At 52.2% G+C, this 13,207-nt stretch overlaps 1 protein-coding gene across 1 annotated transcript in view; it reads right to left on the bottom strand.

Moving 5' to 3' along the window:
* Positions 1-13,207, bottom strand: part of rasgrf2b (Ras protein-specific guanine nucleotide-releasing factor 2b) — a 219,835-nt gene that overhangs the window by 179,888 nt on the left and 26,740 nt on the right. Inside the window, exon 2 of the mRNA XM_034170661.1 lies at positions 12,059-12,165. Within this exon, the coding sequence (XP_034026552.1) occupies positions 12,059-12,165 (107 nt within the window). The remainder of the gene's footprint in view (positions 1-12,058; positions 12,166-13,207) is intronic.

Raw genomic sequence — 13,207 nt, forward strand, 5'->3', positions numbered from 1 at the left:
CATTTCCAAGTCACTGAATATGTCTTGGACTTCATTTACATCAGTCATTAAGAAATACAAACAGCATTGTACTGGATGGAAAATCTGGAGTAGGCGCTTCACAAAAACTAGTGAGGGAAGCCACCAAGTCACCCAGACAGCTCTGAAGGAGTCATAGAGCATGGGGATCCCAAAAGTGACATCATTCTTGTTGAATTGTGACATAGGGGAGGTGATGGTCTAGTGGTTAAGGTGTTGGGCTTGAGACCAGAAGATCCTCTGTTCAAATCCCAGCCTGACTGGAAAAGGTCTTTAATCCCCTATTGCGGCTAGTGAGCGCCTTGTATGGCAGCAGCCACACATCAGGGTGAATGTGAGGTATTATTTGTAAAGCACTTTGAGCGTCTGATGCAGATGGAAAAGCTCTATATAAATGCAGTCCATTTACCATTTCGGGGTGAATGTGAGGCATTATTTGTAAAGCGCTTTGATGCAGCTGGGAAAGTAGTCCACTTACCATTTGACACTGGCAACAATTCTTGTAACCCTAAAATTATGTCTGATGTTTCAACATTCGCTGTGTCAATAGAAGCGGAAGCTCTGGAATAATACCTCACCAACTTGAGGTGTGGTAAGGGACTGAAAACTCTTCCTGAGCCATACAAAATTTCAGTGGGGAAATGGGGCTGTGACCTGACAAACTGTGTTTGGAATTGGAACAAATCTACACATTTGATTGTGAGTCCAGCTCAACAGCTATGAAAAATTACAAAAACTTGGAAGCCTACAGGAATATAATGTTTTTTGTTTTGTTTTTTTGTTTGTTTATTTTTTTGGACCGTGTCTGGCCCACTGCCAGCAAACTTTCAGCAAAGGTGTCCAGTGGCTGACAGCGGCACGCACATGCACCCCGCACACAAGTAGCAGCTCATTCAGCCGTTATGAACACACACACATATACACACTGAGTGATTATCTCATCATGTCACCACCTGTTCTACGCAAGTACACGCATGTGAAATCAGTGAGCGCTGGGAAGGGGAGGACGAGTGTACATGTGATTGCATGAGAGAGTGAGTGACTGCACCGATGCCAGCTTGGACATATATGGCGTGAGTCCATCCATACGCTGGTTGTACGCCGATGTCCAGCACTCGGTTCAGCACCTTTTATGGCCGTCTGACAGCAGTCTGTGTCATCTAACTGTTGCCTAAATATGCCTTGGATGCAATCATGCAGTTGTGGATGAGGTAGTCTCCACACCTCTTTCCCTCCCAACTGCATCCGGAGTATGGCCATTTTTGCCGTGTTGGCCTGGTTCCTGCACATTCTTGTTATGTGTGACAGGGGTTTTAGTCTCCGCAACTCAGAACATGCGAGAAATGTGACACAACTTTGTGAGGAGATGAACACAAAATTGAGAATCTGACATTCTGGGTAGGAGACACGTGTGCACTGCCCTGGGACCTATGGCAGTGCAAAAACATTGCGTAGATGATCAAAGAGGAACAGTGCTTGTGGAAGTGGTGCAAACATGAGCAAGTGATTCCAGCAGCCCCCAACCAAGCAGCCAAGACACACTAAGCCAAAGTGTTGCTGGACATGGTGGTGCACCAGACGCCTAGAGATGGCCATTCTAGTGCATCAAGAAATGGTTTGAGAGGGCCTCGGAGCCCTTGCTCATTGAGGAATTCTTCAAGACGATCCCGGAGCCCGTCCAGTGGAGGATAGTATACTTAACAATCCTGAGAAGCAAAATGAAGATCTGTATGTACCCCTACTCCAGTGGATCTAGCAGGACAATAATAATGATGAGACACAGCGGGGTGTCACTAAGGATAACAATCTGCAAGTTGGTGAGTGTGCTGTCATCCACCCTTTACTTCCTTTTTCTCCTCTGTGGAGCCACCCTATGCTTTTGAAATTATATTTATTGTTATTTGGTGCCACATGCACATGGCACCAGGACACCCTGAGCCGGAGGTCAATGATCGACTTTGTGGTCGTATCATCTGACCTTCGGCCACGTGTCTCGGACACTCGGGTAAACAGAGGGGCTGAGCTGTCGACCGATCACCACCTGGTGGTGAGTTGGATTCGCTGGGAGGGGAGGAAGCCGGTCAGACCTGGCAGGCCCAAGCATATCGTGAGGGTCTGCTGGGAACGATTGGCGGAACCCTCTGTCAGCGAGGTCTTCAACTCCCACCTCCGGGAGAGCTTCTCCCAGATCCCGGAGCTGTTGATCCTGACTGGGGATGTTGTTGGGCGGTGGAAGGAATACTTTGAGGATCTCCTCAATCCCATCGTCACGCCTTCCGAAGAGGAAGCAGAGACTGGGGACTCAGAGGCGGACTCGTCGATCACCCAGGCCGAAATCACCAAGATGGTCAGATAGCTCCTTGGTGGCAAGGCTCCTGGGGTGGACAAAATCTGTCCTGAGTACCTTAAGTCTCTGGATGTTGTGGGACTGTCCTGGTTGAAACGTCTCTGCAACATCGCATGGCGATCAGAGACAGTACCCCTGGACTGGCAGACTTGGGTGGTGGTCCCTCTGTTTAAGAAGGGAGACCGGAGGGTGTGTTCCAACTACAGAGGGATCACACTCCTCAGCCTCCCCGGTAAGGTCTATTGCAGGGTGCTGGAGAGGAGAATTCGACCGATAGTCGAACCTCGGATTCAAGAGGAGCAGTATGGTTTTTGTCCTGGTCGCGGCACACTGGACCAGCTCTACACCCTCCATCAGTGCTCGAGGGTTCATGGGAGTTCGCCCAACCAGTCCACATGTGCTTTGTGGATCTGGAGAAGGCGTTTGACCATTTCCATCGAGGCGCCCTGTGGGGGGTTCTCCGGGAGTACGGGGTCCGGGGTCCTTTGCTAAGCACTATCCGGTCCCTGTACAACCAGAGCAGGAGCTTGGTTCGCATTACCGGTAGTAAGTCAAACCTTTTTCCAGTGCACTTTGGCCTCTGCCAGGGCTGCCCTTTGTCACCGGTTCTGTTCCTTACCTTTATGGACAGAATTTCTAGGCGCAGCCAGGATGTAGAGGGGGTCCGGTTTGGGAACCACAGAATCTCATCTCTGCTGTTTGCGGATGATGTGGTCCTTGTTGGCTTTGTCAAACCAGGACCTTCAGCATGCACTGGGGTGGTTTGCAGCTGAGTGTGAAGCGTCCGGGATGAAGATCAGCACCTCCAAATCCGAGGCCATGGTTCTCGACCGGAAAAAGGTGCCTTTCCCTCTTCAGGTCGGTGGGGTGTCCTTGCCTCAGTGGAGGAGTTTAAGTATCTCGGGGCCTTGTTCACAAGTGAGGGACGGATGGAGCGTGAGATCAATAGATGGATCGGTGCAGTGTCTGCAGTGTTGCGGTTGCTGTATCGGACCGTCGTGGTGAAGAGAGAGCTAAGCAGGCGGGCAAAGCTCTCGATTTACCGATCGATCTATGTTCCGACCCTCACCTATGGTCAGATTTCATGACCAAAAGAACAAGATCACGAGTACAAGCGGCCGAGATGAGTTTCCTACGCAGGGTGGCTGGGTGTTCCCTTAGAGATACGGTGAGGAGCTCTGTCACTCGGGAGGAGCTCGGAGTCGAGCCGCTGCTCCTCCATGTCAAAAGGAGCCAGCTGAGGTGGCTCAGGTATCTTTTCTGGATGCCCCCTGGACGCCTCGCTGTAGAGGTGTTCCGAGCACGTCCCATTGGGAGGAGGCCCTGGGGAAGACCCAGATCACGTTGGAGGGACTACGTCTCTTAGCTGGCTTGGGAACGCCTCGGGGTTCCCCCAGAGGAGCTGGGGGAGGTGTGTGTGGATCGGGAGGTCTGGGTGGCTTTGCTTGAGCAGCTGCCCCCGCGACCCGACCTAGGATAAGATGGATGGATGGATGGATGTTATTTATTATTTCTTCATTATTATTATTATTATTTACAGGGCTTTGCCTTCCATGGCTATAGTCTGGGGTATTTCCACAGCCTCTTTTCACATAATAGCAGTATAATAACAGCCCACAGGCATCCTGAGCACTCTGTGCACAAACGTGTCATCATTTCAGTAGGATTCCAAATGCAAAATGTCACTAATTAACGTGTTTTGTCACACATTTGAGTCTCCAACTACTCATCATCAGTTGCAGCTCAGTGAGATACCACCCTTAACGACTGATGAGCATTATTTACAAATCAAATTAATTATATGATAGGACATTATTTGTGATAGAAAACATACCTTTGATGGAGTGACCACTACAATCACATGCATTTGTCACTTGGTTTCCAGTGTTTTCTCATGACTTGGGTCCCTCCTGTTGGTCGCTTCTAACCACTGCTTTCTCCTTATTCACCCTTTGGACCTTCAGGCCAATTTGTTCATTTGTGTCCCTATTTGTACATTCATAAGTGATGCATTGCTACCCATTGTCCATTTCAGTGTTGATTGCTAAAACCTGTGCACTGATGTGGATTATGGCGGTCGCACGTTAGCTGCAGTGAAGGCCAGGCCACTACAGGAGCAGGATATCCCTAGAAGTGACATTGGCTCAAATTGTCCCGTAGGCCTCTATTGCTGTAATCGGAGAAACTGGGCCTTGTGCAGCTATTGTATGCTGTTCTGACAATCACAGCTTCAGTGGAGCAACACAGAGAAGGATTTTTTTTATACAAAAACCCACTTTCACATCTTCTTTTGAAGAAAATCCTTCTCTGTGAGACTCCACCATGACGCTGGTGGTGCAGCAGACAAAAGTTGCATGAGGCACAGTTTTTCTAATCACAGATACAGAAGTCTAAATTTGCCTCAGAGTTGCCATGGGTTTCTTGGTGGCTCCCCTCACTAGTCTTACCCCAAGTGAAGGAGTACAGTACTTCGTAGAAGATAGTAGGCATATTCTTTGAATTCTGTCTGCCTTTTAGGCATGAAATACTGTTAAAAAGGTAAACACACAGTGTTCTTTTTGGAACCAGGAACTGATTAATCCATTTTACATTGTGTCTTATGGGAGAATTGGTTTCGGTTTACAGTGGTCCCTCGCAATATCGCGGTTCACCTTTCACGGCCTCGCAGTTTCACAGATTTTTTTTTACTGCAATTTTGCATGCTGCTTCTTTTTTTTTTTTAACAGCACATTGTGTTCTGCATCCTTATCAGGCAGGCCAGTCGCGGCACCGGTTGGCATCACCGCGATTGCTCTCACTGCCTCCGATTGTTGTGTGGGCCGCTGAAGAGGAGGTACTGCTGGCCCACCACCACAAGATGGCGCCCTGCTTGAAGTGCGGGCTTCAAGCACGAGAGGGCGTCGGAGCGACCAGGAGTGACAGCTGTCACTCATCATCCGTACCAGCTGTCACTCATCCACTACTCATCACTACCACCATAAAGGCCGGACTGCAACTCCACCTCCCCGCCGAGAAATCAACTACCAATCAGGTAATTTTCTCTGCTGACTAAAATTTGAGTATTAGTCTGATCTCTTTTTGCAGCCGTTTTTCCTGGGACGGACACCCTGTCTGTGGAGTTAGTGTTTGGTGTGGACTGCGACGGCTTCGCCTCACACCCCACCCAGATAAGTGGTTATCTCAGGAGCTGCACGAGTGTGTGATTGGAGGTGGAGGTTCTCCCTCCTTTACTGAATACAGACTGTGGGATTACTGAGTGTGCGACCTCACACTCATCTGGACTGTCTCTGTTCTCTGCCAGCAGTACCGGGTCTGACTGCTGAAGACAGCGGCCACCTGGGGCGCAGGGCTTGGCGGCTCCGGTGTTCTTCAGCTCCGTTGGCGGTGGAAGCTGTGTGGATCCGGCTTTTCTCTCGCCAGGCGTCTTCTATCGTCGAGCCTGCCCACACGTCACCTGGTGTATGATTGACAGTCACTGTATTGTTATTGTCTGTACATCGTTGTGTGATTCACAACATTAAATTGTTACTTTTTGGCTTATCCATTGTCCGTTCATTAACGCCCCCTGTTGTGGGTCCGTGTCACGACACTTTCACAACAGGATTTCTCGGCCAGCGTCATGGATCCCGAGGGGCGTCAACCATCGCTTGAACGGCCAATGGAAGAGCGAGGTGCACAGGCGCCAGCAGGAGGCATGTTGGGTGAGCTGCAGCACATCTTAACCGCCTTTACCGCTCGGTTGGACTTAATTACCGAGCAGAGCAGTGTTCTCAATCGTAGGATGGAGGCTCTCACCGCCCAGGTGGAAGCGCGTGCTCAGGGTGCTGCTGCAGCACCTCCTCCTGCTGACCGTGTGCCAGAAACAGACATTCCGCTGGTTGTTCAACGAACCCCCCACCTTCCCCTGAAGCATACATAAGTCCTCCGGAGCCATACGGAGGCTGTGTGGAGACGTGCGCGGACTTCTTGATGCAGTGCTCGCTCGTCTTTTCACAGCGTCCCGTCATGTACGCAGCAGACGCCAGCTGGGTGGCTTATGTGATCAATTTGCTTCGAGGAGAGGCACGCACCTGGGCTACGGCGCTTTGGGAGCAGAATTCACGGCTCCTAACGGTTTATACTGAGTTTGTGAGGGAGTTCCGACAGGTGTTCGACCACCCTCATAGAGGCGAGACCGCTTCAAGTGTGCTGCTGTCGATACGGCAGGGGCGTCGGAGCGCAGCGAAGTATGCAGTTGACTTCCGCATCGCGGCAGCGCGAGCCGGCTGGAATGCTGTTGCGCTCCGCGCCGCCTTTGTAAATGGACTGTCTCTGGTCCTTAAGGAGCACCTGGTGGCGAAGGACGAGCCGCGGGATTTAGATGGGCTTATCGACCTGGTTATACGGTTAGACAACCGATTAACGGAACACCGACGGGAACGAGACGAGGGGCGTGGCCAGGCACAAGCCGTCCCTCTTCCTCCCGGGTCCGAAAGGAAGCCGACTTCCCCACGCTCCACTGCCAGGGCTCTCCACGTGACAACAGCTCCCCCTGCTGACGTTGCTATGGAAACGAGCAGGGCCAAAAAACGATCAGATCAGAGACAAAGGAGGCTGATCCGTGGAGAGTGTTTTCTCTGCAGCTCTACCGAGCACATACAGAGAGAATGCCCCAAACGGTCAAAACAACAGCACTCGTCCTTAGAGACTGGGCTAGGGGAGGGTCACAACACCCACGTGGGAAAACCCCGACGATCTGCATGAATCCCAGTCACGATCCTGAGTGGGGATCTAACCCTTCACGCCCCAGCACTGGTGGACACGGGGTCGGAGGGGAATCTGCTGGATAGCAGATGGGCAAAGGAGGTTGGGCTCCCTCTAGTGGCCTTACCGTCACCATTGTCGGTGCGGGCGCTAGATGGCACCCTTCTTCCACTAATCACACACCAGACACAACCAGTGACTTTGGTTGTGTCTGGGAATCACAGGGAGGAGATTGTGTTTTATGTAACACCTTCTACCTCCCGAGTGATTTTGGGTTTTCCATGGGTGTTAAAACACAATCCCCGGATTGATTGGCTGTCTGGGGTTGTGGTTCAGTGGAGCGAAACCTGCCACCGGGAGTGTTTAGGATCCTCGGTTCCACCCGGTGTGACTGCTAAGGAGGAGGTTTCAGTCCCCCCCAATCTGACGGCGGTGCCGGCCGAGTACCACGACCTTGCTGACGTCTTCAGCAAGGATCTGGCACTCACACTGCCCCCGCACCGTCCGTACGATTGTGCCATTGATTTGATACCGGGCGCTGAGTACCCGTCCAGCAGGCTGTACAACCTCTCACGTCCGGAACACGAATCAATGGAGACCTACATCCGGGACTCGTTAGCTGCCGGGTTGATCCGGAACTCCACCTCCCCGATGGGTGCTGGTTTCTTTTTTGTGGGCAAGAAGGACGGCGGACTCCGTCCATGCATTGATTACAGAGGGCTGAACGAGATCACGGTTCGCAACCGATACCCGTTACCTCTGTTGGATTCAGTGTTCACGCCCCTGCATGGAGCCCAAATTTTCACGAAATTGGATCTTAGGAATGCTTATCACCTGGTTCGGATCCGGGAGGGAGACGAGTGGAAGACGGCATTTGACACCCCGTTAGGTCACTTTGAGTACCTGGTCATGCCGTTCGGCCTCACCAATGCGCCCGCGACGTTCCAAGCATTGGTTAATGACGTCTTGCGGGACTTCCTGCATCGGTTTGTCTTTGTATATCTAGACGATATTCTCATCTTTTCTCCGGATCCTGAGACCCATGTCAAGCATGTACGTCAGGTCCTACAGCGGTTGTTGGAGAACCGGCTGTTTGTGAAGGGCGAGAAGTGTGAGTTCCACCGCACTTCTTTGTCCTTCTTGGGGTTCATCATCTCCTCCAACTCCATCGCCCCTGATCCGGCCAAGCTTGCAGCGGTGAGAGATTGGCCCCAACCAACAAACCGTAGGAAACTACAACAGTTCCTCGGTTTTGCAAATTTCTACCGGAGGTTCATCAAGGGCTACAGTCAGGTAGTTAGCCCCCTGACAGCCCTGACCTCCACAAAAGTCCCCTTCACCTGGTCGGATCGGTGCGAAGCCGCGTTTAGGGAGTTGAAACGCCGGTTCTCGACTGCACCGGTTCTGGTGCAGCCCGATCCCAAGCGCCAGTTTGTTGTTGAAGTGGATGCCTCTGACTCAGGGATAGGAGCCGTGCTGTCCCAGAGCGGGGAGTCCGACAAGCTTCTCCATCCATGTGCCTACTTTTCCCGCAGGTTGACCCCAGCTGAACGGAACTATGACGTCGGCAATCGGGAACTTCTTACGGTGAAGGAGGCTCTTGAGGAGTGGAGACACCTGTTGGAGGGAGCATCGGTACCATTTACGGTTTTCACGGACCATCGGAACCTGGAGTACATCCGGACCGCGAAGCGTCTGAACCCCAGGCAAGCCCGCTGGTCGCTGTTCTTCGGGCGTTTTGACTTCCGGATCACCTACCGCCCCGGGACAAAGAACCAACGATCTGACGCCCTGTCCCGGGTGCACGAAGAGGAGGTCAAGACCGAGCTGTCAGACCCCCCTGAAACCATCATCGCCGAGTCCACTGTCGTGGCCGCCCTTACCTGGGACGTGGAGAAGACTGTCCGGGAGGCCCTGACACGGAGCCTGGACCCGGGGACAGGTCCGAGGAACAAACTGTACGTCCCACCAGAGGCCAGGGCTGCGGTCCTTGACTTCTGTCACGGTTCCAAGCTCTCCTGTCACCCAGGGGTGCGAAGGACCGTGGCAGTGGTCCGGCAGCGCTTCTGGTGGGCGTCTATGGAAGCCGACGTCCGGGAGTATGTCCAGGCCTCCACCACCTGTGCCAGGGGCAAAGCCGACCATCACAAGGCCCAAGGCCTCCTCCAGCCTCTGCCTGTGCCTCGTCGCCCCTGGTCTCATATCGGCCTGGACTTTGTCACGGGCCTCCCGCCATCCCAGGGCAACACCACCATCTTAACGATAGTGGACCGGTTCTCCAAGGCGGCCCACTTCGTGGCCCTCCCGAAGCTCCCGACGGCCCAGGAGACTGCAGACCTCCTGGTCCACCACGTCATGCGTCTGCATGGGATTCCATCAGACATTGTCTCGGATCGTGGTCCTCAGTTCTCCTCCCAGGTCTGGAGGAGTTTCTGCAGGGAACTGGGGGCCACCGTCAGTCTCTCGTCTGGGTACCACCCCCAGACGAATGGGCAGGCAGAGCGGACTAACCAGGAACTGGAGCAGGCCCTCCGCTGCGTGACCTCCACGCACCCGACGGCCTGGAGTGACCATCTGGCCTGGATCGAGTACGCTCATAATAGCCAAGTCTCATCTGCCACTGGCCTCTCCCCGTTTGAGGTGTGTTTGGGGTACCAGCCCCCGTTGTTTCCACTGGTGGAGGGAGAGGTCGGGGTGCCCTCGGTCCAGGCCCATCTGAGGAAGTGCCGTCGGGTGTGGCATACCGCCCGCTCTGCCCTGCTCAGAGCCCGGATGAGGGCTAAAGCCCATGCAGACTGCCGGCGTTCCCCGGCCCCTGCATACCAGCCCGGGCAGGAGGTCTGGCTATCCACTAAGGACATCCCCCTGCAGGTGGAATCCCACAAACTAAAGGACAGGTACATCGGACCATTTCCCATACTCAAAGTCCTCAGTCCAGCCGCAGTGAAGCTGAAGCTGCCAGCTTCACTGCGGATACACCCCGTGTTTCATGTGTCAAGACTCAAGCCCTGCCATACCTCACCACTGTGTGCCCCGGGACCAGCGCCGCCTCCTGCCCGGATCATTGACGGGGAGCCCGCGTGGACGGCACGCCGGCTCCTGGACGTCCGTCGAAAGGGCCGGGGGTTCCAGTATCTGGTGGACTGGGAGGGTTATGGCCCCGAAGAGCGCTCCTGGGTGAAGAGGAGCTTCATCCTGGACCCGGCCCTCCTGGCCGACTTCTACACCCGTCACCCGGACAAGCCTGGTCGGGCGCCAGGAGGTGCCCGTTGAGGGGGGGGGGGTCCTGTTGTGTGGGCCGCTGAAGAGGAGGTAGTGCTGGCCCACCACCACAAGATGGCGCCCTGCTTGAAGTGCGGGCTTCAAGCACGAGAGGGCGTCGGAGCGACCAGGAGTGACAGCTGTCACTCATCATCCGTACCAGCTGTCACTCATCCACTACTCATCACCACCACCATAAAGGCCGGACTGCAACTCCACCTCCCCACCGAGAAATCAACTACCAATCAGGTAATTTTCTCTGCTGACTAAGTATTAGTCTGATCTCTTTTTGCAGCCATTTTTCCTGGGACAGATACCCTGTCTGTGGAGTTGGCGTTTGGTGTGGACTGCGACGGCTTTGCCTCACACCCCACCCAGATAAGTGGTTATCTCAGGAGCTGCACGAGTGTGTGATTGGAGGTGGAGGTTCTCCCTCCTTTACTGAATACAGACTGTGGGATTACTGAGTGTGCGACCTCACACTCATCTGGACTGTCTATGTTCTCTGCCAGCAGTACCGGGTCTGACTGCTGAAGACAGCGGCCACCCGGGGCGCAGGGCTTGGCGGCTCCGGTGTTCTTCAGCTCCGTTGGCGGTGGAAGCTGTGTGGATCCGGCTTTTCTCTCGCCAGGCGTCTTCTATCGTCGAGCCTGCCCACACGTCACCTGGTGTATGATTGACAGTCACTGTATTGTTATTGTCTGTACATCGTTGTGTGATTCACAACATTAAATTGTTACTTTTTGGCTTATCCATTGTCCGTTCATTAACGCCCCCTGTTGTGGGTCCGTGTCACGACACTTTCACAACACCGATGTGCTTACTGTGTCTGCGGGCTCGGTAAGTGCCGCAGCGGGCCACTCACTCCGTCCCCCTGTCTGCTGTGCCGAGCTGCATCCAACTCCAGCACCAGGTCCAGAGACTACACTCGCTGTTTTGATGCACAGCGCCCGCTGCATGGTCTCGGTAACCGCATCCGTACCCCCGGAGGCAGTGAGCGAAGGGAGAGCACGCGCATTGTGTTCTGCGTACATTGATCATTTATAGGTATATGATAAAATCGTTATCAAGTTGTTCACCAATGAATATGGCTTTTTACACCCTGAAGAAAACCATACACCCTGAGGCCGAAGCCATATTCATTGGTGAACAACTTCATAACTGATATTATCATATACCTATAAATGATACACCAATATGATTGGATAAAACACTAAAGAATAAATAGCTATACACCCTTTTCGCGGACGGGTAATATTTTTCATACCACCCGAGTAATCAGCCAATCTGGACAGCGGATCTAAAAGCCATCATAATTATTTATAGGAAAACGTTCTATTTTTTTTCTACTAAGGTTTGAACTTTGAGTGTTTACACAGGAGAGAAAAGTGAGAAAATGTTAATGTCTGTTTGAGAAAAGTGTATAAAGTGTGTAGGGAGGGGTTTTACAGCCTTAAAACATCTATAATAATTCTAAAAACTAACACTGACTACTTCGTGGATTTTGCCTATCGTGGGTTATTTTTAGATCGTAACTCCCGCGATAAATGAGGGACCACTGTAAGAACAACTTGGTTTAAGAACAACATTTAGGAACCACTTAAGTTCTAAAACTGAGGTTCCACTGTATTTTGTTTGTCCAGTTATGTCTGGACACAGAAAATGTAACTTTAAAGGACATGTTAGTACCTGGCTTGTTGAATGGCCTCCACCCATTCATCACACTCGCTCTCCTCCTCTGTGCGCAGCTCCAGGGGCTTCTGTCCATCGTGTCCAAACACAATGAGGAAGTAATGCTGAGGAGACAGAAGCAGATCATATGGCTCAGACACGCGGGATTCTGCTGCTGTCTTTCCCAGAATTTACCCGGAAACTTTCAGAGATCTCAGCCGCGCAGACAGGGGAGACAGGGCGGGGGCGGCTGCCTGATTCCACACACATGACAGAGTTATTTGCTCAGGGAAATAAAACATTCAGACTACGCGTCTCTTTCTTCACCAGCCCGTTATCATCAACATCAACTAGCTCCAGCCCACACCCAAGTCACACTCTGTCCTCTTTCCTGTCTTTCTCTTTATCATCCTCATGAATTCCCCTGAGCATTTGCCTTAACAATACTCGTTTGAGCACACATGCCAGCACGTGCACACATCTATATGTGCACTCACAGCAGCATGATGTGAAGTGATACAGGCTTTTATAAAAATGCTCCTGTCCTGCAGCACTGGATTAGAAGAGCCGCTATTCTTAGTCAGGGAAGAAGAGAGAAGACTGCACTCGTTCTTCCTGCATCCAGCATCTCTCTTTGCCCTTCACCTCTCATCCCACTCCACCTCCTCTGCCCTGCTCTGTTACTATCCTCACTGCTCTTCATGTTGAAATCCAGTCCTCCTCTTTCTCCTCCTCCATCTCTTCATACTTTCCTCTCTTTATGCATCTCGCCCTCACAGTGAGGACTCAGTGAAGCAAAGAGAATCCATAGAAGAGATGATTTCCCTGCATGAACCTGGGCGGGATCAGCCCTACAGTGAAGACGGGCTAAGGACACAGTCACCACGGTGATGGAGACGTATGCCCTCCTCCATCTCTGTCCTCATGCCCCTGCATTTTATCTCGCTGTCATTTCAATTCACCGCTGGAAGCATTTTATTACATCAACACTAATCTGAGCTCTAATCATCTTTGACAGGAGGATGAGAGACACAATGCAGGAAAAGAGAGACATTACATAATATTTCCTAACCGACTATGTTTCCGAATTGTGTCACCACCTAACAAAATAACATTTCCATGGCAACACAATATCTGATGTTTCTGCAGGGTTTTGCACTTCCATCT

This window comes from Thalassophryne amazonica, chromosome 5 (assembly GCF_902500255.1).
Source record: "Thalassophryne amazonica chromosome 5, fThaAma1.1, whole genome shotgun sequence".
NCBI lineage: Eukaryota > Metazoa > Chordata > Actinopteri > Batrachoidiformes > Batrachoididae > Thalassophryne > Thalassophryne amazonica.